This window comes from Leptidea sinapis, chromosome 32 (assembly GCF_905404315.1).
Source record: "Leptidea sinapis chromosome 32, ilLepSina1.1, whole genome shotgun sequence".
NCBI lineage: Eukaryota > Metazoa > Arthropoda > Insecta > Lepidoptera > Pieridae > Leptidea > Leptidea sinapis.
In genome coordinates, this window is record NC_066296.1 from 4,539,141 (window position 1) to 4,565,007 (window position 25,867).

Here is a 25,867-nt window from a genome sequence, read left to right on the forward strand (position 1 = left end):
GTTCAGCCTCAGCTGACACAACAGATATAAAGATTCAATTTTTTGTGAAAAAATTAATATAAAAATAGTTTTTGTTTTTCTTTTGACATAGAAAAACCAGCAGTCACTCTAAAAATCCAAACATACGTCATGATTAATTATACCAGCCAGTCAATGAACAATTGTACTTCTTTGCTCTAACACTTATTACGTTGTATATACATCAATTGATAATTAATATCCTCTTTGTTCGTAAGTGTGAGCGTAGTGGTTAATTCTCTTTGCGTAAGTGTTCTGTAAACATTTCCTTTCATAACGTTTAACATTCAAATCTCGTCATATTAAATAATAATTTAAATATTATTTAAACTGGATTTATGGCCTATCCGCACCTAATTTGCTGATCATAGTAGTAACTTCTACAGCTATTACCTACTAATTTGTGATGGAAATAACTACCAGCTTACATAAACGTAAAAAATTTAAAACGCGCAAAAAATTAAATGAACTTAGAAGAAAAACAAATACAAGCATTCAAAATAAAGTACCTGTCGCTGAGGAATCAAAAGCGTCTAAAAGCATCATAACTTCTGATCGTTTAACTTTAGCATTATTTGGAAAATCTGTCCAATCAAAAACAGTTAAAAGATTAATAGTGGATAAAAATATAAATAATATGAAACACAAAGAAGAAACGAGCCACTTAGTGAGAATGCATTCACATATGGATATTCTAAGGAATTCTAATGTGGAAGTTTGTTTAAATGAATCATACTATACCTCCCCTGAACATTTAAGTCCATGTAAGCATTCAAATATATTTAATGAGTCATTGGAAAGCACATGTATTCATTCATCTAAATTACATGAAAAGCATCAACACTTACTGGAATTACAGTCATCAAGTTGTTCTGACAATAATGAAGATTGTAATGAATATGAAGAGCTCATGAAATATATTTGTCATTTTTTGCAACAAAACATACCAAATAATATACTTGAGAGTAGTGTGATAAGAAGTAATATGCTGACAATCAAGAAATTTACAGAATCTTACAGAAATAAAAGAAATATAATGTGTTTTAGTGGAAAATCACACCAATACATGCCTACAGTTTCTGATGAAAATTTAACACCATGTTTACAAAACACAATATCTAGTTTACATGATTTCTCATCATCTGATGTTAATAATATTAGTCATTGTTCAAATAAAACTTGTCAATCTATTGACACTCCTGTTACATTTGGATTAGCTCTTGATGATTCACCTGACTATATTTACTATCCACATAAGTTAAATTGCTGAAATTATACAAATAAAATACTATGATTGCTTTTTCATTGTATTGTAATTACTAATTTGTGGCTAAGGTAACATTTTCAAGTTGTGATATCAGGTCTGTATATTTGAAAGAGTCTGGAGATTTGTTGAAGGTTTGTAACAGCTGAAGTTTGTCTTTATCTTTACCACTGTAATACATTTGAAACTGATTGGCCAAGCATTGGGCTTCTTGTCCGTTCAATACATTCTGAAATAATTTTAATTATTGAATGAGAAGCTTCTTATAAAATATATTTGAAACATTAAAAAGTAATCAAGTATGTTAAAGTTTCTTATTGTTATCATTTTTAATTACCTTGTCATAATCACCACGCATGAGTATAATCCCTTTATCAGTTAATTCTGTATAGTGGACCATAGTCAAACATTCTGGAGCATTCTCCTTATGAACCTGAAAGGAAATTATTAATGTATTGCTAGACTGTGAGCCATTATTTTTTAGAAAAAAAAATATTCTTATTTAAAGATGGGTATGTAAAAAAAGTTAGTGTGGAAATTTTACGGGTGATTGAAGTAAAACTGAAATTCTATGTAATAAAGGGTTTTACATAATATCGGACGACAAACAGCCTTGGGATCAAAGATGCTCAACTTCAGTTAGCTTAAAATAAGTTGTGTAATAAATATACTGAAATGTTAGAGACATAGTGCATCAAAGATATTTTTAAAATTTAATTATATGTTACTATCTTAATTTAAAACAAGTACATGTTATTTTTGTGGCCAACATACAGAATAATAATTCGAAGTTTAATTCAAGCTGATATTTGAGTGCACCTAAGATAAATTCCCCTATATTTTAAAAACTGCCCATTGATTCATTAATGATTCCTAATCCAATAGGATTTTGTAGCTCTTAATAAGTACAAAAACACACTTGATTATATGCATTCGGTGGTTGGGTAACACAAATTGTGATCAAGAGATGAATGTGTTTATTTCACTTTGTTTATTTAAAACCATTTATTTTCTGAAAATTGATTGCTTTGAATACTCTTTGACTTTAATAAATATATATAATATTGTATAATATTTATGCATTTACCTGTAGGTAATAAATATGAGTTTAATATACATAATATCTTACCTGAAACGCGAGTAATGGAGTGAAGTGTACTGCATGACCATAGTTTTGACACATTATAAATTCAAATCCTTCAGATCTTGGCAGGGGAAACAAAAAAGTGGGATAACTCTTCATATGTACTTGCAAATTAAAGTATTGTTCATTTGGAATTGTGGCTGAAATAACTTCTTTGTTTTTATGGTATTCCTCCCAAATGCATTGAATTTCCTTTGCATCTTTGTCCGAGACCAGGTCAACTTTGAAAAAAGATTCAAGTTTTCGATCTTCGGGTACTTGTTGTGCATTAGATTGACTTTTGGGATTTAACGCTGATGAAAATTGTCTGAAATATATAAAATATAATATTACCTACACAGACAAAATGATGCAGTTTAGTTCATGGACTGTAGGTTAAAGAAGGTTATAATATATTGCAACAATAGGTTCACTATTAACACATCATACACAATAAGTTCTCTTACTGCAGACAGGATGCAGGCAGTATCATGCAACCTTCACCAAAGCAGTCCATGTGCATTGTAACACTACAAGTAGTGTTCAATTTAAAATAATCTCGAAGCAGTTATCAAGCCTGAAGAGCATAAAAAGGCATTTATTTTCTCGAAATTGATTATTTTGGAATTCTTTTTGATGTTATTACTAACGCTTCCACCGCTTCGGAAACAAATAGCGCTCTGAGAGAGAAGCAGCGGCGCAAGAAACTATCCCAGCATTCTTTTTTGCGCTCTTTTCAATAAAATATACAACTTCGTACTGTCTAATTATTGTTGTAAAATAATTATAATCTAGTCCCATCACTTAGATATTCATTTGTGGAGTAGTAGTATTTAGGACAAAGCCATTTTTTAATAAAACATTTAAATTTATTTATAGATAAAGTCTGAACATTTATAGCTGGGACTTTATTAAAAAGGTGACCATTTTCATACGTGAATAATGAACAGTCATAAGATTTATTTCTTTAAATTTTTCTGTTTATAACCAAGCTGATATAATATAGCACGAACAGCTCTCTTTTGCCTAGAAAAACTCAATAATCAGTGTCAGCAGCATGACCCCACAGCAAAATACCGTATTTCATGATGCTGCGAAAATAACTAATCTAGCGGAAAGTACACTAATCTAGCGGTAGCAACAATCGTGTTCTCTCTTACCTTCTAACGGCGTATGCCACAGAGCTGAGTCTATCAGCTAGTTGGGCAATAGCCAACTAGCAGATATACTCAGAATGTGGACCCCATTGAAGTTTTATATATCTAATGTGATACCCAAGAAGTAATGTCCACAAATTCCAATCTCTGGTTATTTATAAGTACGTTGGTTTGTATGTCCACTCTGTTTGGTGTAATGCACCGTATACCATTTTTTTATTTTTAAGTGCAGATAGTTCCTCTCAAACCAACGCACTATTTTTGAGAGTGCATTGTTTACCTTGTCATCAATATCTGCACGTCGCCTTACTTTAAAAATAAGCGAAGTATTATCAGCAAACAATACAATCTAATGGCTATCATTTGCCACAAACGGTAAACGTTTAAAATATATAAGAAACAAGAAAGGACCGAGAGTAGAACACTGCGGAACACCTATTCCTACAGCTTTACCCGAAGACTGTTTGCTGTCCACATCAACTATCTGAACTTTTTTGCTTAAATATGGTTTTAACAGATTTAGGGCTGTATTTGTTACTCCATAATGCTTTAATTTTGCTAGTAAAGTTTCACCCACACATGCCACAAACATAACTACAGCCTATTCTGATGACACAGCCCTATTAACAATACATGATAGCCCAGTACAGGCCTCGGCTGACCTCTAATCACAATTACTGTCGGAAGTGGAGGCGTGGCTGGATACACTTCGAAAGCAAACATGTCCTCCAATTGATCTGTATAATGAAAACATTCCTCAAGCGGATGATGCTAATTACTTGGGAAAGTATCTAGATCGCAGACTGACCTGGCGAAATCACATATGGGCCAAACGAAAACAACTTGATGCTAGGGGAGAGATATGAACTGATTGGACGCAAATCTAAGTTGTCAAATCTAAGTAGCAAAATGTTAATTTACAAAGCTATACTTAGACCAATATGGACCTATGGGATTCAACTATGGGGGACAGCAAAGAACAGCTATGTGGAAATACTGCAACAATTTCAAAGTAAAACAATACAATAAATGTGTAACATTCCCCAGTACATTAGCAACATGCTGATCTGAACAAATTGAACACTGTGTAAGGGCAAATTACCAACTACAACATAAAGTACCAGCTGCAACTATCATGCCATACAAATAATTTGGTTTCCCAACTGGAGGGCACTGGTAGTGTCATATACGGACTGAAAAGACACAGCATTCCTAACCTTGCTGATAGATTCACCACCAGATAGTCAGCAAACATATAGATCAGTTCGATGGAGCTGACTATAAAAATAAAGTACATGACAAAATTTAACAACCAAAGAGACAATAAATTGGCTTATTGTGTTAGGCACAGATCGCCAAGATGGCAGAAAATATCAGAGGTGAAAAAAAAAGTACTTGTAACCCTCCAGAAAAACATGACAGACTGTTAAGCCCCGGTGGCCTCACTCGTGGTGGCTAAGTTAGCAGCCACATAAGCTACAGGTCAGGGGTGCTAAGAATTCCTGGTTCGGCAACGCTACCACCAACAAAGACCAATGGCCGTGGCAACATAGTGTCAAAACACCACGGACCAACAAGAAGTTGGAAGAACTGGAGGAAGTTTTGAGCAGACTATGATGGGTTGTCGTGGGGTTATCTGAGGTCCAAAGCAGATAGGGTGAGGACTCGATAATCCTAAATTCCCGACACCAGCTATACTTCCGAGGAGGGCGACCAACTGTCCCAGGGTAGTGTCAGATTCCTCATGCACAAGTCTCTCGTCAAGAATGTAACTGAGGTGGGTATGTGTGTCGAAAAGGGTAGCATACTTTATTAGGTATCAGAATTACTGAACGGAATTTGGTGAAGATCATTAATGTTTATGCTCCGACTTTGACATACAAGACCCACTTCAACATTGTCATGGGAGACTTCAATGCAAAACTGGGCAAATGTAGTGGCGGTGAGTTGAGAGTGGGACAATTTGGTTATGGAAATCAAAATGTCTGAACCCAGTAATCATCACATTGTACAAGGCATTGAATATCAATCCAAAAGTAACTTTATTACAATGTTTATTATTAAATTGGACCACATAACACCTGCTAGTATTACCATTTAATTTTGATGAGGCACACAAAATCAATAATTTAATAAAAACAATGCATTGAGTTGGTTGCAGGGAGTCACATAATGTGTTGTATGTCATCCTTAGGATCATGCACACACATACCCTCACTTGGTAATTACTTGCTGTTATTGTGAGCAGCAGTATAGTCTAGATAGATAGCAGTGAGAGCATGTATAGTAACAGTAATGACATGGATATAGCGACTAGATCAATGTTTATCCATCACTATAAACACTTATCTTACAGGATATTTGAGTATCAACATTATTTAAAACTTAATGCCCATGGGACTTGTTAGTAAATTATTAATTTACTAACATTGAACATAAATATTAAGCTTAGCTGGGTGGAAGCCTGACAAATTTTTGCTACAGCTTGCAGATTGTTCTAACCAAACTATTAATTACATAACAATATGGGGCTTATGTAATAAGTCTAATGTTTATATTCTTCATATAATTTGTATGTTTTATCAACATACAAGAAAAAGGTAAATATTTTGGGTATGTAAATTTAGCAAAATTAATAGAATCATGAAATCATAAGAAGTAATTTTTAAAATTTAAGGAACTATATACAAGGACTTTTATGAATGTCCAAATCTAAGAATCTTGGTAGCTTTTTTTATTAAAATTAAAAAGAATTTATGTAAGTTTTGTGCTGCTTATTAACCTGTCAAAGAAGTTTTAATATGAAATGGGCAAAGTAGGTATCTATTGTGTTTTGCTAAAATCTTACCGGGTGTCTATTGAAGCAAATTTCTTTCGTTTCTCTTCTTGATTTTTCTTGTCTTGTGCTTCCACTTTTTTCAAAAATTCCTCCGGAGACGTTTGTTGGAGTGCAGCAATACGTTCGGCATATTTATCGTAAAATGGATTTTCCCGTAATTTTTCCACGACCTTCTCACATTTTCCGGCTGTCGTCATTATATTTCTTGACCTTACCAAATTAGATATTAAGTCTAAAGATGTAAACCGTAAACAAATAGCCATAACCATAACACCTTGAAATAAAATTTATTCTTTAGAAAATAAACAGTGTTGATATGTTACGTCACGCAAGCAAAGTGGATGTAAATTACTATACTTGGTCTATGGTAAATTAAATTTTAATACGTACATACTCTTAATGAGAGTGTACTTTGTGGCGGTAGTCTAACATAAAATTAAGTCTATTCATAGCCTTCAAGTAGGTAGGTACAACTTTTACGATTTTTTCATCCTCTTGTAAACGTTGCACCGAAAAAACCAAATCACAGTCAGATTTCTCTACATTCCCAAAGAATATTATAATAAATTTAATATTTGTTAGATTGTTTCTCTTATTTTTATTTTATACTTTTGTTTTTTATACTATTTTCATGTTGTAACATTGTGCCCCTTACCCTGTAACAGAGTAACCCCAGATACGGGGTTCAATGTTACAATCGATTGATTTGATTAAAGTGCAATTTAAATAATGAAGTTCCTAATAAAAGCTATGTTTAAGTAACTTTAAGTGAAGATAGACTATTATAGTATATATAAATGCCAGTTAGAAGTTGATTAAATAAATATTTTCGTTGCTACACCGTCGTTTGTTTTTTTTGTAACACTGTGCTCCATCTTACCCTAGACAGAAACTAAGCCTTGTTGATAAAATAGTACTCACCTAGAGTACTATTTTATCAACATGCAAATGCGTTCAGGTTATTTTTCCATCCGACTTTAAAAAAGGAGGAGGTTCTCAATTCGACTGTATTTTTGGAATGAATTCCTTTTCCTTATGGGGCGTTACGAAGCGTAAGAAAGTAAAAAGCGTAAGATTTTTATGTTCATAGTCTATGTATGATGGCTGTAGTGTCTAATGTTATATTATAGTCTACACGATGACTGTTAAGTAATGTTTTTAAACATCATTATAATGAATGTTTTTCTTGGAAATATTTTCTTTTAATTTAGCGTTGAAATATTGTCGGGAAACTTTAAAATATGTGTTTATAAACTCTGTCCGTTGATGTTTCACTTCTACCACAGTCATAAGAAATTCTTCCCTGCATCATTCGTCATCCCACGAACATGTCTAGACAGGGCACGTTTTCGTAAGTGTCAATTAAGAACAGTTACACGTCTTTTTCGAAATACAAGATGGTGGATATAACTTTTTTAAATCAATATAGGTATAATTTTCGAGGTTTTCGGGATTGTCAATAACAAATATGTCATTTCTTTGAGAGATAATATGGCCGATGTAACTTTTACAATAAAATTAAAATGGGTATCATTTTCGAGATTTTCGGGAGTGTCAGTACAAAATATAAGACATCCATTTCAAGATCCAAGATGGCGGATGTGACATTTACATTATAATATGGGTTATCACGTTCGAGATTTTCGGGAGTGTCGGTGAACACATAATTTTATTTCAGTATAGTATTGTAGCATTATCGGCTTCAACTCCCTCGAGAATCATGAAAACAACACCCATGACGAAAAAGTTATCATTTTCTTGCACCCGCCATCTTTGATTTACATTTTGGCAGCACTACTTCAGCTCATGAAGTTAACTATTTTTTGTCCAATATAAATAAATATAAAAAACATCCTCGAAACCACACTCATTAAAAAATTGATAATAAATATTGCAGCTGACATCTTAGTTTAACATTGTGAATTATGTTTACGAATTTAATATAATCGATCTCACGGACTCATAATTCGAATACCTACTAATTACGTAGGTCACACTAAGAGTTTTGCGTAACTTACAAAAACAACATATTATAACCAAAATATTATGCTTATTGCTTTTCAAAATACTCTCCTTTACATTTTAAAACAGGAGGACCACAGATCTGAAGGCATGTTATCTACGTGCTGATTGAACGCTATCACTCTCTCGTCAAATCTTTGATATTGGGGAAAATACAGAAATCACAGGGTCGGGGCTATGTGCAGGATGGGTGACGAGTTGTACTTTTTCGGAAGCTTAAACTGACTTCGTTTTGTTGGCCGTGTGTGAAGAAGCGTTGTCATGATGTAGGAGAACGCGGCATTTTGGTCGTCTTTCACAAACTTTTTTTAACACCCTCGGTAAACAAATGGCAGATTCCACTCGCCATTAACACTCTTTTGATATTCAAGTGTTATTAATTTCCGTTCCGTTCTGTTATTAATGCCACCACAGATTGACGATAATATGATTTAAAAAAACTGCAATCACTGGATAGAAATAAAGGAGCTGGGCCAGATGGAATTCCTTCATTTTTGTGGTTGAATGTGCTGAGCAGTTGGCAGTACCCCTCTCATTTATCTACAATAAATCTCTCAGTACGGTATGCTTTCTTTTCTTCTTCTTTTCTGCTTAGGTATGAGTGTCTCATAGTGTCTTGATCGCCAAATTATCAGCTTATGGTATATCCAACATATTTTTGGAATGGTTAAGATCATATTTGTCTAGTCGCTACTTTTTTGTGGTGGTGAATGGCTTCAATTCCTCTCCTCAATTTATTACATCTGGTGTACCGCAGGGCTCTCATTTAGGGCCCCTACTTTTCAATTTTTTTATTAACGATATCGTCAATTCCATAAAATCATCAAAACCTTATCTCTATGCCGATGACTTAAAAATATTAAAAGAAATTAATTCAATTGAAGACTGTACCAGACTTCAATCAGATCTCGAGAGAATTACTTTATGGTGCCATTATAATGGAATGGTATTAAACTCAGATAAGTGCCACTTTATTACTTTTTCACGAAAAAGCAGTAACGTAGCGTACAATTATAGCATTAATGGGACTTTTATTCATAAGTTAAATCAAGTTAAAGATCTGGGCATGGTTTTGATGCTAAGTTAACTTTCATTCCCATATAGAGTATGTTACCTCTCGGGCATCTCAAATGTTAGGATTTTTAATAAGAAACATAAAAGTATTTCGTAACAACTTTTTAAAAATTTCACTTTACAACTCATTGGTACGGAGCAATTTGGAATATGGATCGGTAGTTTGGAGATCTCGCTTTGCGACACACATGTTAAGAATAGAGCGAATTCAAAAAAGATTTATTTGGCATTTAATTTATTCGAACGGACTTTCAAGAAAAAGTCTGTCTACCAATGCTAATAGACTCGTTTTTTTCAAAATGACTTCCTTAGAAGACAGGCGAACTCTAATCGATCTTATCTTTGTCTTAAAACTTTTAAATGACAAGATTGACTGTCCTCAGCTTCTGAATAAAATTAATTTTCGTGTCCCTAGTAGATATCCCCGGAAGCAAATTATTCCGCTAGTTCCAACGGTTCGAAGATGTATGTTTGGAGCGAACTCTCCTATTCCTAGGTTGTGCAAGATGGTATATATAGCGATTACATCGATATTAATTTCACGACTTCTGTCCATACAGTTCGTAAATTATTTGTATGTAAGTTTAGTGAATAAAATGTAGTCATAATATTTATGTTTCTTAGTTTTATAATATATATAATAATCTTAAATAATGATATTTTAAAACCAAATCATTTAACCATTATTACTTGTAAGCACATTTTTTTTTTCCTCTTAAACTAATATTTACTTTGTGAAAATTATTAAAGCATGTGGTAGATACCTGTAATTGTTTGTTACATTAAGTACATTATATTTAGTCTGTATTATAAATATATAACGCATCAATGTAAACAAATCTTGGTATTTCTAAATAAATAAATAAGTGGAATTGTGTAGCTGACAAAAAATGTGATCATTTTTTTTTCAACGATTCTCGCCTGCCTTACTTTTGTTAGCCTGTTATCATTTTCAAACACCCATTCACAAGATTTCTGTATTTTTCGTGTTCAAAACAATAAATCCACGTTTCGTCTCCTGTGACAAAATAAACAGCATTAGAATGTCCGTGGTTATAACACCATTCCGGGCGAGCCGGCTTTTGCTCTGCTGTCAGTCTGAGGAATCCAACGACAACAAAGTTTCAGAACTTTCAATTCTTCGTATAAAATTTTGTGAATTTGACTCATACCAATCCCCAATAGTCCTCGAATTGTCTCATAGATAATCCGCGGATTTTCTTCAATTAACACCAGCCATAGTAGCCTCCACTTAATACTAGCCACATTATTTTCGTTGACGGCAGTTGAAGGCCGCCCTTCACGAAATTCGTCATGTAACGAATCCCGACCTCTCTCAAATTCAGAAAACCATTGCCCCACGGTGCGGAGGCAAGGTCCTTCTCTCCCAAAAGCATTTTGAAATTTGAAGACGAGCGGCACAGTCTTGCGGAGAGATTTTTTAAAATCATAAAAAATCATCGCTCTAAAATCTTACTCAATACTCCAATTACTAAAACTTACACTTTCCAGCGCACTCAATACTTTAATACTTTAAATACGATAAGAACGTATTATTCAATAAAATGTAAAGATATGTACTATACAGTAACGATTTTGCAATTCATACTGCAAGCAAAATAATTCCGGGTAACAAGTGTTGACGGACGAAATGAAACACAGAGACAGTAGTACACATGTCTATACCAATACGGAAACTACCTACAAACGTTCGAAATGACACATTCACAAAAACATGTGCATGGACGAGGCCCTTATCACAGTAGACATATGTATCAGTACGGAAACTAAGCCTTGTTGATAAAAACAACATTTTATTGAATATTTTTTTTGGATTTTTTTTTTAAATTTTCGTTGAAATATTTTATTTGAAATATTGACGGGAAGCATTAAAATATGTGTTTTAAACTTTGTCCGTGGAAGTTTCACTTCTACCACAGTCTTAAGAAACTCTTCCTTGCAATCATCTTACGAACATGTCTAGATGGGGCAATTATTGTTTTCGTGAGTGTCATTAACGAATATGACATCTATTTTGAGATCCAAGATGGCGGATATGACTTTTACAATAAAATCAAATTGGGTATCATTTTTGAAATTTTCAGGAGTTTCGGTGAACTCACAATTTTATTTCAAAAGTCCAGCATTATCGGCTTCTGCTCCCTCGAGAATCAAGAAAACAACACCGATGAAAAAAAAGTTGATAATTTCATGTAGCTCCAACTTGGATTTACATTCTGACATTACTATCTATTTCAGCACCCTCGAAAAAATCTAAGGTGTACATTAAGCGGCGGAGCGCACCGATCCGGAAAGGTTAAAACGACACGCCTGATGTAAAACTTGATAATTTTTTGCAGCCGCCATCTTAAATTTTCTTTTTGACAGCAAAAAAAAAGCAGCAAAGCTGGTTTTGGTTTCAACACTCACGAAAACCATGAAAAACACATATAGGTAAGTATTTTTGTCCAAAATAAATAAATATAAAAAAACCTAGAAAACCATTAAACCACACTCATAAAAAACATGATAATCAATATTGCAGCCGCCATCTTAGTGTAAATTGTTGTATTGTGTTCACGAACTTATTATAATCGATCTCACGGAGTTATTATTGGACGTAGTTAAGCAGAAGGAACTCAATCCACATATAGGCACTTTTGAGTTACAGGCATTTGAAGTTTCAGCTCTAAATAATCTTATCCATATAAATATAAAAAAAACTGATTCCGTGTACATTTAAAAAATAGGGTTTTCACTACATGACAGACTCGACCTTGTGGAGTACGATGGCATACTTAGCTCTATTTTGACCAAAATGTGGTTTGAGTCCCTTCTGCTTAACTACTACGTCCAATTCGAATACCTACTAAATATAATAACAATAAATATAATATAGTAAATATAAATAAAACAATAAATCATTCTCATATACTATACTACTTTATAGTTTAAAAAACGAAAAGTGGAGTTTTGATGGAGCCGAGTTCAAATAGCCGTATACCACGAAATACGCTGGCATTTTGAAAAAGATCGCGGAAAAAAATAACAACGTGACACTCGACTCGTTTTGACCGCGAAAACAGCTTAGGGGCCTCGTCGATGCGCATGTTTGTGTGTCATTTCGAACGTATGTAGGTAGTTTCCGTACTGGTACATATGTCTACTGTGCATACACACAAGAATTGCTCGTTTAAAGATATAAGATAACTAACTTTTAATGTAAGAATAAGAATAATTTATTTAAATCAATCTTGTTACATAATTTGCATTGTCATTAAATTACAATAAGTTTAAATATTTTAAAACCTCATATATATGAGTACATTGTGATAGTCATTGAATCGCCACACTAGTCGAGGATTTCGTGAGATCAAATAAAGCTATGATTAACAATAAACCATTTAACTTGGTAGTCATCATTGGCATTACTATGGAAAATTTTGAAGATACTGTAATATAAAAATTTAGTTATTAATAACTACAAATTGTGAACATTTTTGTGCTTCTTCATTACTGATTGATAAGACCCACAGCATATTCAAATATTTTTATTCAAAATAGGATGTGAAATCACTTATTGAAAGTAAAAAAAACTACCACCCATTCCAAAGTGAATGCCTCAGGCCTGAGAAGAATGGGCGCAACAAACTCAGCGGGCTTTTTTTTTCATCAAAAATATGTTTTACAATTAAAGTAACATTGTACAATTAAACTTATTATTTAATAGCCTGAGGGCGGTCGCTCCCAATCCCCATTCCCAATCTGTGGTATCATTAAGAAAGTCATTTATGTTATAGTAACCTTTACCACACAAACGTTTTTTAACAATTATTTTGAATAACGTAACACCTTTGTTTTGAACATTTTCTGGGATCTTGTTGTAAAAACATATACATTGCCCCACAAAAGACTTACTAACTCGATTTAGCCGAGTAGTAGGCATCATCAGTTTATGTCTGTTCCTGGTGTTAACATTATGGTTATGACAGTTTCTAGCAAATTCACTTATGAACATACATTACATTATCAAGAATATATTGAGAAGCAACAGTCAAGAAGTAAATTTCTTTGAATTTTGCTCTTAATGATTCTCTAGGACCTAGGTTATAAATAGCGCGAATAGCCCTCTTCTGCAGCACAAATATTCTATTAATATCGGCAGCGTTGCCCCATAGCAATATACCATAGGACATAATACTATGGAAATAACTAAAGTGTACTAGTCGCGCCGTATCTATGTCAGTTAATTGTCTAATCTTTTTAACCGCGTATGCTGCAGAACTAAGTCTGTTCGCCAATCCTTCAATATGGGGGCCCCATTGTAATTTGGAATCTAGAGTTATGCCAAGAAATATAGCAGATTCCACCGGTTCTATCACCTCTCCGTTTAACAAAACATTTGCATTTACATTTTTGTCATTTGGTACGGTAAATTTAATGAATTTAGTTTTCTTGCTATTTAACAATAGGTTATTAGCGCTAAACCAGTACACGATGTCAGATAAAATATCGTTCACTTCTATCGTCATACATAGCTAGGTTTCTTTTCACTTTGAAAATCAGTGAAGTGTCGTCCGCAAACAATACTACCTTATGTTTTTCCTCTATTAGTTATCAATATAGTTAGTTAGTTATTAATATAAATATTACAAATGAGTCTTAAAAATTAGTGTACATATAATAGCCAATTACAGGTCTCTCTATATAAACAAAAATCAACGAATGAATTATCAACTTAAATTACTTTAACTTATAAACAAAAAAAAAAAACTTATGAATTTCAACTTAATTTACTTTAACATAATATGTATAATTTAAACATTATAAGAACAATATTATGCGTATTTAATATATATATATATATATATATATATATATCTATTATTATATTATGTTATAATCGGTTATAGTGTTTATTTTATGTTTGGATGTGTATGAGTGCGTGTAGTGTGTTTTTGTGTATGTGTGCGTGTGTTTATGTACCTATTTGTTCGTTTTATATTGCTCCAGTAACATTTTTCGTATCTAGTGTATTCATTAATATTATACTAATCTCTTTTTTGAAGATATTTTTACTGCGATTATGAATGTCGACATTCGAAAAAACTTCGTTGTAATGCTTACAAATTCTGTTAATGGGAGAATTTTTACCATAGCTCGTAGTGTAAAATGATAATGAAAAAGAAGCATATTTCTCGTACGTTTTAGTGGTAAATTGTAGTTAATACTAGCAAGTAATGTTAGGGAGCCCAGAAGATTATTTATTATATTAAATAAGATCATTGTATCTAATAACGTTCGTCTGTCTGCTAGTGAAATTATATTATGATGCATGCAGCCATCTTTATAGTTGGAAAAAAATTTATGACAAAAGTTAAGGTGGCTTATAAAATTAGTTTGAATCTTTTCAAGTTTTTCAATATACGTTATATAATGGGGCGACCAGATACAACTAGCGTACTCTAAGACACTACGCACGTATGCATAGTGAACAGATTTAATACATGCAAGGTCATTAAAATGTTTACAGGTACGTATCACAAAACCCAAGCTTTTGAACGCTTTATTCGCAACGTAATCAATATGCTCAGATATAGTTAGTTTGCTGTCAAAAATAACACCTAAATCTCTTACAACACCTACTTTATTAATAGGAATTCCTAGCGTGTACGTAAATTGTATCTTATTTACCTTACATCATATATCTGTTGACATTTAGGTGCATGAACTGAAATAAAATTGTTTTTATAATATTCAGATAGATTAAAAAGAGTAATTTGTAATTCAATGCAGTCATTATGATTGTGTTCTTTGTAAAATATTTTTTATCATCTGCGTATAAAAGGTTGCATGGATTAAAATATCTGTATATAACATAAATATATGCGTTGTAAAGCAATGGTGCCAGGTGAGATCCCTGTCGAATACCTGATAGAATTTTCACAAAATCCGATATGTACCCACCTACTATCACTGCCTGAGATCGATTAGACAGGTATGATTTAATCCATCTTAACAGATCCCCATGTATACCTAGACTTTCTAGTTTGGCTAGCAAGATGATGTGGTCTACACGATCGAAGGCTTTTTCGAAATCAATGTAAACCACATCAACTTGACCACAATTTTCCATATTTTTATGGACAAACTGTATAAACTCAGCTAAGTTCGTCAGGGTTAACTAATTTTTAAGAATACCGTGCTGTGAATGACTTACTCCATTCATAACTGTGGGATAAATTTAATCATAGACAAGTTTTTCAAATATTTTACTTCATGTATTAAGCATTGAGAGGTGTTTATTTATCAATTTTAGATTTCGATTTTTTTTTATGAATAGGTATGACATTAGCCTCTTTCCATTTAGATGGAAATATGCCATCTGATAAAGATCTGTCATAAATATATTTGAGAGGTTTAACTAATGCTCTGGCACAATTATGAATAAAGATAGGAGGAATAATATCGAGTCGGCTGGATTTATTAATATTAATCGTTTTGAGTAATCGTAATAATTTATTTTTGCATATGCGTCATTACATTTGGGTAATCGAAGACTGTCAAGATTACAATTTGAGGCGGGTTCCACAAAAACACTTTTAAAAAAAGTATTAAAACCATTACATATATCCGGGCCGTTGTTAAAGACATGGGTGTTCAATGATAATGTCTTCGGGTAATTAGATTTTCGTCTCATGAGTTTCACTTAATGCCACATGTTTTTAGAGCAAGTTTTAATATCTTTTTTAATTTTAGTTATAAATTTGTTATAAAGTTCACGTTCTAAACTTTTCGATCTAGCTCAAAGAAAAGAAAAATCAATATAGTCTAGTGGATTGTTTAATCTTTTCTATTTAGCATGCATTTCATTCATAGCATGCATTCTTTATACAAATTGTCTGTACTTTGAAAATGGCTCGTTGAGCTCTCTTTAATATTATTAGATGTGATTTTGCAGCTCCTCTCCATACTGTTATGCAATACATAATGACTGATTGCCTTAGCGCAATATAAATTGATATAAACAATTGGCAATCAGCTGGGTTCCTGAGTATGTCTATGATATTCATGAGTTTTCTAACTCCTCCAGATAAGGATAAGATGTGCAGGAAGAAGGCAAGTTTTTCATCCAATTGGACTCCCAGGTACCGTAATTCTGTCGTCCTCTGTATCTTTCGACAAAAGCATGGTACTACTGCTGCTTTATCACATCTATGTATTTGCATGAATTCGCAGTTCGTTGGAGCACTAGCTTTTGTTACGTGAAACGACAGATAATTCATTTTCCCGGGGTTAAGAGTTAAATCTAACCAGTTAGCTACTACGGAAAGGCCTTTTTCTGACATGTGTTTTGCTTCTTCTCATGACTTACCTTTAAATAACGGTATTTATGTATTTATTAGGAAGCCAACGTGCATACAACTAACTTTATAGATACATTTAAAAATTATTTTATAATGTTGTATACTCCACTTACAGGCTAACTCGACATGCTTAATACTTTTATATACATCCTTTGTTAAACTAAAACTTTTGAAAACAATTTTTGCAAAAATTTAACAAATTAAAGCCACAAGCAAAAGACTGATAAATAAGTATCGTCAGCATAGCAAACGATATCCGCATTTTCAGTGTTCAATTTAAGTAGGGAGTTCATATAAATTGAAAACAGGGTTGAGCCTAAAAAAGAGCCTTGTGGAACACCCATTGTGACCTCTTGCAATTTACTAATGTGTTTGCCTACACACAGACACTGATTCCTGCCAGTTAGATAACTAGCGAACCACTTCAAAGGAAGGCCCCTGATGCCCATAAATTGCAGTCGCTTTAAAAGTATGGGTACTGAGGCAGTATCAAATGCCTTAGACAGATCCAAGAATACGCCAATACATCGATGGAAACTGTCCATGTACCCTGAGATCAATTCTGTTATCAGTAAACATGCATCCTCTCCTTCCCCTCACAGAGTATAGTTGAATTACCATTGCTAGCTTCCATGATTCAGGAAAGACTCCAGTGGTGATACTCAAGTTTATTAAATGAGTCAGCAGTAAAGTAATATGATCCGAGTTTTGCTTAAGTACTACTGCTCCTATTTGATCTATCCCTGGAGCACTTTCTATTCGTAGATCGTTTCACCAGTGTTTCATTTCAGCCTCGTCAGGTGGTTACATAAAACATGACAATGTACTTGTTAATTAGACGTTTTAATTAATTCTTCAGCATTGTGTTGTGAGCGTTTATGATGAGTAATGTCTCCAATCACCTTCCATAGCTTCTTTTAATCATGTTTGTTGTACTTTAGTCGATGTAAAAGAATATTACAGAAGTTTCTGTCCCATCTTTTTATATGTTGATTCCTTTATGTCAGCACATTGATAGTGGAATTGGCCATTACACTTTGCACAAAACATTTTGGTTTTAATCAACGAAACGCGTTAAAAAGCTGCGACTTTCGTACCGACAGTCCTTTGCAAGCTCGAGACTGTGATTGCGATATCTATAATATTAAAAGCGATATTCCACCGGCATCATGGTTATACAGGTCTCGTTGAATTTCACACGAGTAGAGAATTATAGGTCGATGCAGAAAGATGACAGAGCTTTTGCACAACCTACAACAAAATATTGGAAAAAGACGATAACGGGTCACCATACCCTGAAAGAGCATTATTGTTAACAGGTGCCATCGACGGCCCTCTAAGAAGAGGACGTTTTAGTGCTGGAGAGTCAGTCGGTTAAGTGCCCACCGACCCACGGAATTCCTTGGATTAGTTACGTCGCACTGGTGGCTCATTACGTACACGGCACATTGGACCAAAAGTATGAGTGCGAATACGGACGTCTACATTACATGAAGGTATACAAGAAGCTGAGTATTGTTAAGTTTATTTAGAGTTCAATGTACATTAGGTCGCGGCTGGAATAGGTTGTCGCCGTGGGAAGGCGGCGCGCGTCATTAGTGGGCGGGGCCTATAGGTAAGAGTGAGCCAGCGCGGCGCGCACGAACAGCCGCTGTGTGCGCTCATAGCGCAGCATGGCCTTGAACAGGTCGGCGCCGTGGTGTCAGTTATGTGGCGGGGCCGTGGGCAAGGTGGGCGGCACGCAGCGTGCGTCCTCCAGGTAGGGGTGCGCCAGCGCGGCGCGCGCGGACAGCCGCTCACTGGGCTCGTAGCGCAGCATGGCCTGGAACAGGTCGGCTGCGTGTGGCACGGCGCGTGCGGCCGCGGGCAGCAGCAGGCGCGCGTCTCGGCACGGCCATCGCGGGAAGGCGGCGCGGAAGTCGGGAAGCGCACGCGCCGCGGGCCACACGCCGTCGCCGCCGCCGGGCGTGCCCAGAGCGCGGAAAACACGGAACAACTGGTCTATTTCACTGTCGCCCGGAAACAGCGTGCGCCCGCTGGCCTGAAACACGCCCCTCACTTGTAATTTACTGTTATTACTATTATGTTATTGTTGACGTTCCCGAGATGCCTTCAGGGTCATGGTCATATAATTTTTTATGTATCACCTTATAAAAGCAATTATGCAGGAAATACATTTGTGAGGCGCTATTGTTGTTGTACAATAAACATCTTACTGAAATTGATATATTTTCATTAAATATACAATAATATAAGAAAATAGTAGATGGTATTATACTCAATTTAAAAAATTAATAACTCTAAATAATAAAATCATTGTTGTTGTGTCCTGTTCTTAACTATACTCTTATAACTGTTTAAATTTTCGTTTTGTATGTTGTAATTTTGTAGTTTTTACTTTTGGTTTAAAATATCTATGTTGTTTTTTGTTTTGCATTTTTGTCCATTGTAAACATAATAAGTATTTAATTTATGGAACTGTTTTGTCTTCTAGTTTATGTATATTTGTAACTCACTATTGTAAAAGACTGTTTTGTTCCTGAATAAATAAATAAAAAAAAAATTATAGACAGATAAATACTTTTTGCGTAAGGTCCATATCTCAAAAATATTTTATTTAATTTTTAGAATACATACAGTCATACATAAATAAACATAAAGTATTATTATAAACAAAACTTAAAAACAAAGACCAGAGGACCTGTCATCAACTTTTTATAAGCGATTCAATTCCGATGCAGTTCAGCATGCAGAATCACTAAAACTCGTACCATGAAGTGCCTTTACTGAATGGCGTTTGGATCGCTTATGAAGAATGAACGAAATAAATTTGTCTGTGGTCCGCGGTGTGAGAAAGAGATGACGCACTATAGTCGTTGCATAAGTTTGTCTCTCTTACTCGAACCATATGCGTTGCGTTACAAAACCTAAGAGGATATGATTTAAGCGGTTTTTTTTGCGTAGAAAATACTAAAAACAAATTTGAAAATTGCGCTTTATAGCTTCAATTTATAAACCATGAAGCCCTTTTTCATACTTATTAAATAATATTTATATAAATAAATATAGTTCTTCGAATTACAAATTAATTGTTTGCTTAGGGGTTTTCGTAAAAATAACGAGTTATGAATGCACCTCCATCGATGTTTGATGTGACAGGTGCACAGAGTACAATTTTTTTTAATTCGTTCTTGCGAACAGGCCCTTACTGTCTCGTCTTAAGTATTTTCATTTTTGGTATGTATTTACAGCATTTTATTTTACAAAAAAGTCCAATAAAGTATTCTCATCTCATCTTTCATCAATAAATTTTTCCTTTTCTATATGTTTTCACTATTTTTTAAACTAAGTTATTAACAACACGATTCATTTCCTATAACGAAGTAGCAACTTTAGTCGAATCGCTCACTTTGACACATAAGCTATCCAGTTTAGGTTGAAATATTACCTCATGTTACGAATGAATGAACGAACTTAATCAGTTTGCTATTCAATTGATATCACTTTTGACATTCAATTGACATCATTGCGATTTAATCACTTGAATTGACGTAAACCTAAATTAGATAGCTCTAATCACGTCGTGGTACGAAATAGCAAAGCAGTTCATTTTAGGTTGTCAATTGAATCGCAATAAGAGTTCATGGTAGGCCCGCTTATCCCTTAATACTTATATTATATATACTTCTCAATACTGTAATATAAGTTTTGGTGTCCTACAGGGTTCTCATTTAGGTCCATAACTTTTTATTATGTAGATTAATATTTTTTTTTATTTATATGAAAATATATGACGGTTTGTATCCTGAATAAATGAAATAAATTATGGATACATTGCTGTCATCTCTGGTCTGGCGCACCCCAGTATCAGCTCGATCCATTTGACCGCGTGCAACGTAGACCAGCTCGAATTGTCGGGGACCCAGCGCTCTGTGAACGGCTGTCCCTTCATTGTGTGTTTTCTACCGCATTTATCACGGGGAGTGTTCCGAAGAGCTGTTTAACCTGATTCCTGCCGCCGAATTGCACCATCACACGACAAGCCACAAGTTAGGATATCATCCCCACCATCTGGATGTGTGGCGGTCCTCCACAGTGCGGTTTTCAAGGAGCTTTCTTCCACGTACTACAAGGCTGTGGAATGAACTTCCTTGTGTGGTGTTTCCGGCACGATACGACATGGGTCCTTCAAAAAAAGCGCGTACACCTTCCTTAAAGGCCGGCAACGCTCCTGTGATTCCTCTGGTGTTGATAGAGATTGTGGGCGGCACTTAACACCAGGTGACTCGTACGCTCGTTTGTCCTCCTATTCCATAAAAAAAATGGAGCTAGTATCGTGTTGAATGTGTCGGGAAGCAGATGTCGTGTGTATGTAATAACCGTCGGTAAAGTAAGGAGACATGAGTGGTCACCATTTCGGCGTAGATGCAGGCCAGGCTCCAGATGTCGACAGCGGTGGAGTAGAAGCGCGCTCCGAGCAGGATCTCGGGCGCGCGGTACCACAGCGTCACCACCTCGTGCGTGTAGGCACGCACGGGGATACCGAAGGCGCGCGCGAGGCCAAAGTCCGCGAGTTTGATGCGGCCCTCTGCGTCCACCAGCAAGTTCTGCGGCTTGAGGTCGCGGTGCAGCACGCGCTTGGAGTGGCAATAAGCGATGCCATCCACCAGCTGCCGCAGGTAGCCCTGCGCACACAGCCCAGACAAACTCACTTTAATGTCGAACGCCATTTAGATTTTATTACTTCAATCACAACATTATCTGAAAAAATCTACTTGATACGTTTTTCATTGCAAGACATTCACAGTTCACACACACTCACAAAATTTCATATTTTCTATCTCGTTCTGCGCACGCCGATCATCACTGCATGCACAACACGATTTGTTTATGATCGTCATTAGCGAGTGCAATAAGTTGCTTACCTCGTTTGAATCAACGAGTGTTATTGTTTTGTGTTTGTGATTAAATAGTGGTAAAATAGACCAAGAGTATATAAAAACTTTAGTAAGTTCGATAGTAAAGGACTATTAAATTTTGAAGGGCAAAACGAAGAAAACCATACTTTATCGTTTCAGTGTAAATTGAGTGGTGAAAGTTACAATTAACTTAAAACAGCAAGTAATTGGATAGGTGGTAATTGTGTATGTGAGGGTGAGCGGTATGAATTTCGAAAATGATATCTCCAATACCTAAGACAATCACCAAACACATATCCAGCTAAAATGGTCTACAATGACAGGGAATGCTACTGATGGTACGAATTTATGCAATTTGTTTGCATCACTTTACGATTCTATAGATCCTCCAAACGTCAATATTTATGCACCACCTAAATCTGATAACCTTTGCAGTGTTGATGTCACAGTCAAGGAAGTTATCCTAAAATTAAAAATACTAGACACGAAGAAGGGAGCTGGCCCTGATGAAACAAATCCGTTATTGATTAATAAATGCGCCATCCCCCTTTCAGTACTAATTTGCAATAAATCCCAGACTTATAGAAACGAGCTAGAATTGTCATAATCTATAAAAGGGTGGTCATGAAAATATTACCAATTACAGGCCGATCCCGATTCTGTCGACTTTGTCGAAAGTATTCGAGTCTCTGTTGCACCCAATATTGTCATTCCATGTTCTTTACGAGCTCTCGGAAGCCCAGCATGGATTCGTCGCTGCAAGGTTAACTATCACAAACCTGTCAATTTTATTAGTTTCGTTGTAGCTTCTGTTGACTCTCGTAGACAAGTCGATGCTATTTATACAGATTTTTCGAAGGCTTTCGACAAAGTTAATCACAGATTACTAGTTGCAAAGCTTTCCTCTTTTGGCCTTGGTGCATCACTTTTATCATAGCTCTCATCGTCTTGTGGACAGACGTTCATGTGCGGCTTTAAAGGGCTATTATTGTCAATCGTTCAATGTTACATCATGTTTTCCCCAGGCATCAATTTTGGGGCCACTCTTATTCAATATTTTTACTAACAACATCATGTAATAAATTCAAAATGCTTGATTTTTGCAGACAATCTAAAGCTTGCAAAAGAAATCCTAACTCATGATAATGCTTTATCCTTGCAGGAAGAAATTGATAGAACTGCTGATGTGTGAGTAAATCCTGCAAAATGTTCCGTTTTTAGCTTCACTCGTAAACGCTCTCTAATTGATGGCAAATATAGAATCAACAACTGCCCACTGAAGAAACTTGAAACTATACGCGATCTGGGAATTACACTAGACGCAAAACTATGATTTAACGTTCATATCGAAAACACATGCAGATCAGAGCGCAAGATGCTAGGATTTTTGTTCAGAAACGCGAAGCTTTTCAAAAAGCTTAAAACGAAAAAATATTGTTTTCTACACTAGTTAGAACCAAACTTTAATATGCTACGGAAATTTGCAACCCTGGCTACCAAGTTCATAAGGATCGGATCGAAAGCATTCAAAGGAAATTCACAAAATTTTATTCCATTGGAAAAGACAAGCAAATACCATAATTCATGTGGCTAAAAATTTTCAAATTAAACTCACTGATAGATAGACAGAAAATACATGATATGGTATTTTGAGTCAAATATGCATCAAGGTTACCCCCATACTCCATAGTATCCTATGTCACTTTTTACGCACCCAACCCACAGTACCAATGTCAGTCATCATTCCCTAATACCCTGATTATGTAGACTATACTATGAATTTATTAATAGAGATTAGTCCGCGAAAATATAACAAAATTTAAAGATAAATTAATTAAAACACTGGATTCTGCAGCAGTAGATGTCACATAGATATTAAGATTGAAGATATTTTTTTTATTCTTGTATTTTTGTTTCTAATATACATTTCATTTATATAACTTTATTTAGCATTTACTGATTATATATATTTTAGCTTTTTGTACATCTTGTATTTATGTACATGCTATAACTGCCTATACATTTAATTATACGTATCCTTAGCACCTAAGACTTGTTTAATGTTAATGTATCACATGTAATTCTGTTGGTAGTTCATAAATAAATAAATATCAAGGCATATCATGGTTGTAATGGCTATCTGCCCCTCTCAATATTAATCTCTTATCTAAGATTATTTATAGGTACAAGTTAAAAACTAAATTAATCTTAAATAAGATAATAACTTTAAATTTGAAAATTATTTTATCTACATCATCATTTATATTTATTATAAAATTTATTTTAAGCTAAATGTGATCAGCGCAGCTTTCATTTCAAGTCTGTTGTTATTGACGGACCCTAGGTATTACTGGGATGTTTTTTGTTAAAGCAGATACATAATAATAGCCCATAAACAAGTTACTATTTTCATGGAGACATGTTTGATGTAATTTTAATGTTGTTGTGAATGACACTTTTCTTGATGAAGTTATTGTTATTTTTATGCACATGTACAGTAAAATTCATAAAGGAATTAGTTGGGATGCCACAGTTAATACATTTATTTCCTTAAACTACACCATGATTAGTAAATTTAATTAATAAAACATATTATTTTTGCAAGAAAGAATTAATAACATGGCTACTTAAAAATAAATATGATGAAACAGAAAATCTAGGTTCATATAATATTAATTATCTTTACGCACACTGAAAACACAAGACAAACTGAAAAGAGAATGACACTCCATTAGAAGCATTCATAACCATGCACTAACAAATGTATACACACAATCATATTTTATATATAGACACTAAAATGCAATGATATAATTAGTTAAGAGACCAGGACACTCATAGCACAGGTTCTACCTAGTCTGAGCTCCTGTCTTCCAACTGTAGTTTAACATTTTTAAGAATAAGTATTGCTGTACCATTGTAACTATAGTACATATGGGGAGAAATATGTGTATTTGATTGGATGAGTGACAACCAGGGCCGACTTGGTAAATAGCTAAAATTGCCAATTTCCTCAGCACAAAGATTGTGTTTATGTCAGCAGCATTACCCCAAAGTAAAATACCATAGATTGAAAAAGAGAGCACCAAAATAAATCATAATATGATTATCCATTATTTATAATAGATTAAAATATTTAGTTATGGATGCATAATTAAGAATTGAGATTAAATCTAGAAACTAATACAATAATTACTAAAAACTCATGATAATTTTATTATTAAACAATTAACAAGTATGAATTGTGTCTTATGAAGTTGGGATAGTTTTGTCCCACCAAAATAAAGTTAATTTAAATACCTTTACTACATCAAGATGTAGTGGCCCCTTTGTCAAGTCCATTAGTTTTTTCAGATCCATGTGCATAAATTCAAAAACGAGAAACAATTTTGAGTCTGCTAAGAGCACATCTAAGAGTTGTACAACAGAAGGATGCTTTAAATCTCTAAGTACTGATATTTCTCTCAATGCCGTTGAAGGGACACCTTCAGGTTCGCTGAAACAACAACTTGTAGTATATACCAGAGGAAAATTGATTTAGCAGATTATCTCATTAATAATATGAATAAGCAGGATCCTTGTGTGGAATCTTTAACTAAGTTTAGTATAACTTTACAAACTCGGAAAACTAGTCTCTTACACTTTTTACTTTATTTGATTACTTTTATTCGGTATTACAAAATTCAATCAAAAGTTATTATTTTTCGCAAACTTTTTCAAGTTGACATTTCCGCGCCAAACTTACTTTTCTAGTTTGATTTTTTTCAAAGCTATTTCATTTCCAGTAAGTATATCTCTTGCCTTATACACTACACCATAAGTGCCCTCGCCAATTTTCTCAACATTAGAAAAGTTCTCCATTGTAAATTTTCTTCATATCAATAATAAAAATCATTCAGTCATACTTCACAGCCATCCCATGCATCCCATCCAACAAATTACAAAATTGAAAATAAGCTGAAGCCCGAATGCCAGTGTAACATATTTTTTTAAATTATTTAGTGGCATGGGTACTTGTACTATTATATATTCTTTGGCACAGGCAAATATAGCTAAAAGTACTCGATGTTGTCAATACCTTTTA

General features: G+C 34.4%; 2 protein-coding genes and 1 long non-coding RNA gene across 3 annotated transcripts in view; 1 reads left to right on the top strand and 2 right to left on the bottom strand.

The window, feature by feature from the left end:
* The window catches only part of LOC126974509 (uncharacterized), a 289,593-nt gene that overhangs the window by 6,684 nt on the left and 257,042 nt on the right, over positions 1 to 25,867 (top strand). The gene's annotated exons all lie outside the window — the stretch shown is intronic.
* On the bottom strand, positions 1,313 to 6,743 carry LOC126974471 (ATP synthase mitochondrial F1 complex assembly factor 1). Its single transcript, XM_050821979.1, has 4 exons — positions 6,411 to 6,743; positions 2,412 to 2,733; positions 1,620 to 1,715; positions 1,313 to 1,511 (listed from the first exon to the last, which is right to left on the bottom strand). Exons 1-4 carry the CDS (start codon positions 6,668 to 6,670, stop codon positions 1,338 to 1,340), a joined length of 852 nt encoding a protein of 283 aa, XP_050677936.1. The 5' UTR covers positions 6,671 to 6,743; the 3' UTR covers positions 1,313 to 1,337.
* LOC126974467 (cyclin-dependent kinase 2-like) lies at positions 18,374 to 25,760 on the bottom strand. The gene is made up of 4 exons (XM_050821976.1): positions 25,529 to 25,760; positions 25,084 to 25,279; positions 21,277 to 21,549; positions 18,374 to 18,905 (listed from the first exon to the last, which is right to left on the bottom strand). The coding sequence occupies exons 1-4, from the start codon at positions 25,642 to 25,644 to the stop codon at positions 18,567 to 18,569; spliced, it is 924 nt and encodes a 307-aa protein (XP_050677933.1). The 5' UTR covers positions 25,645 to 25,760; the 3' UTR covers positions 18,374 to 18,566.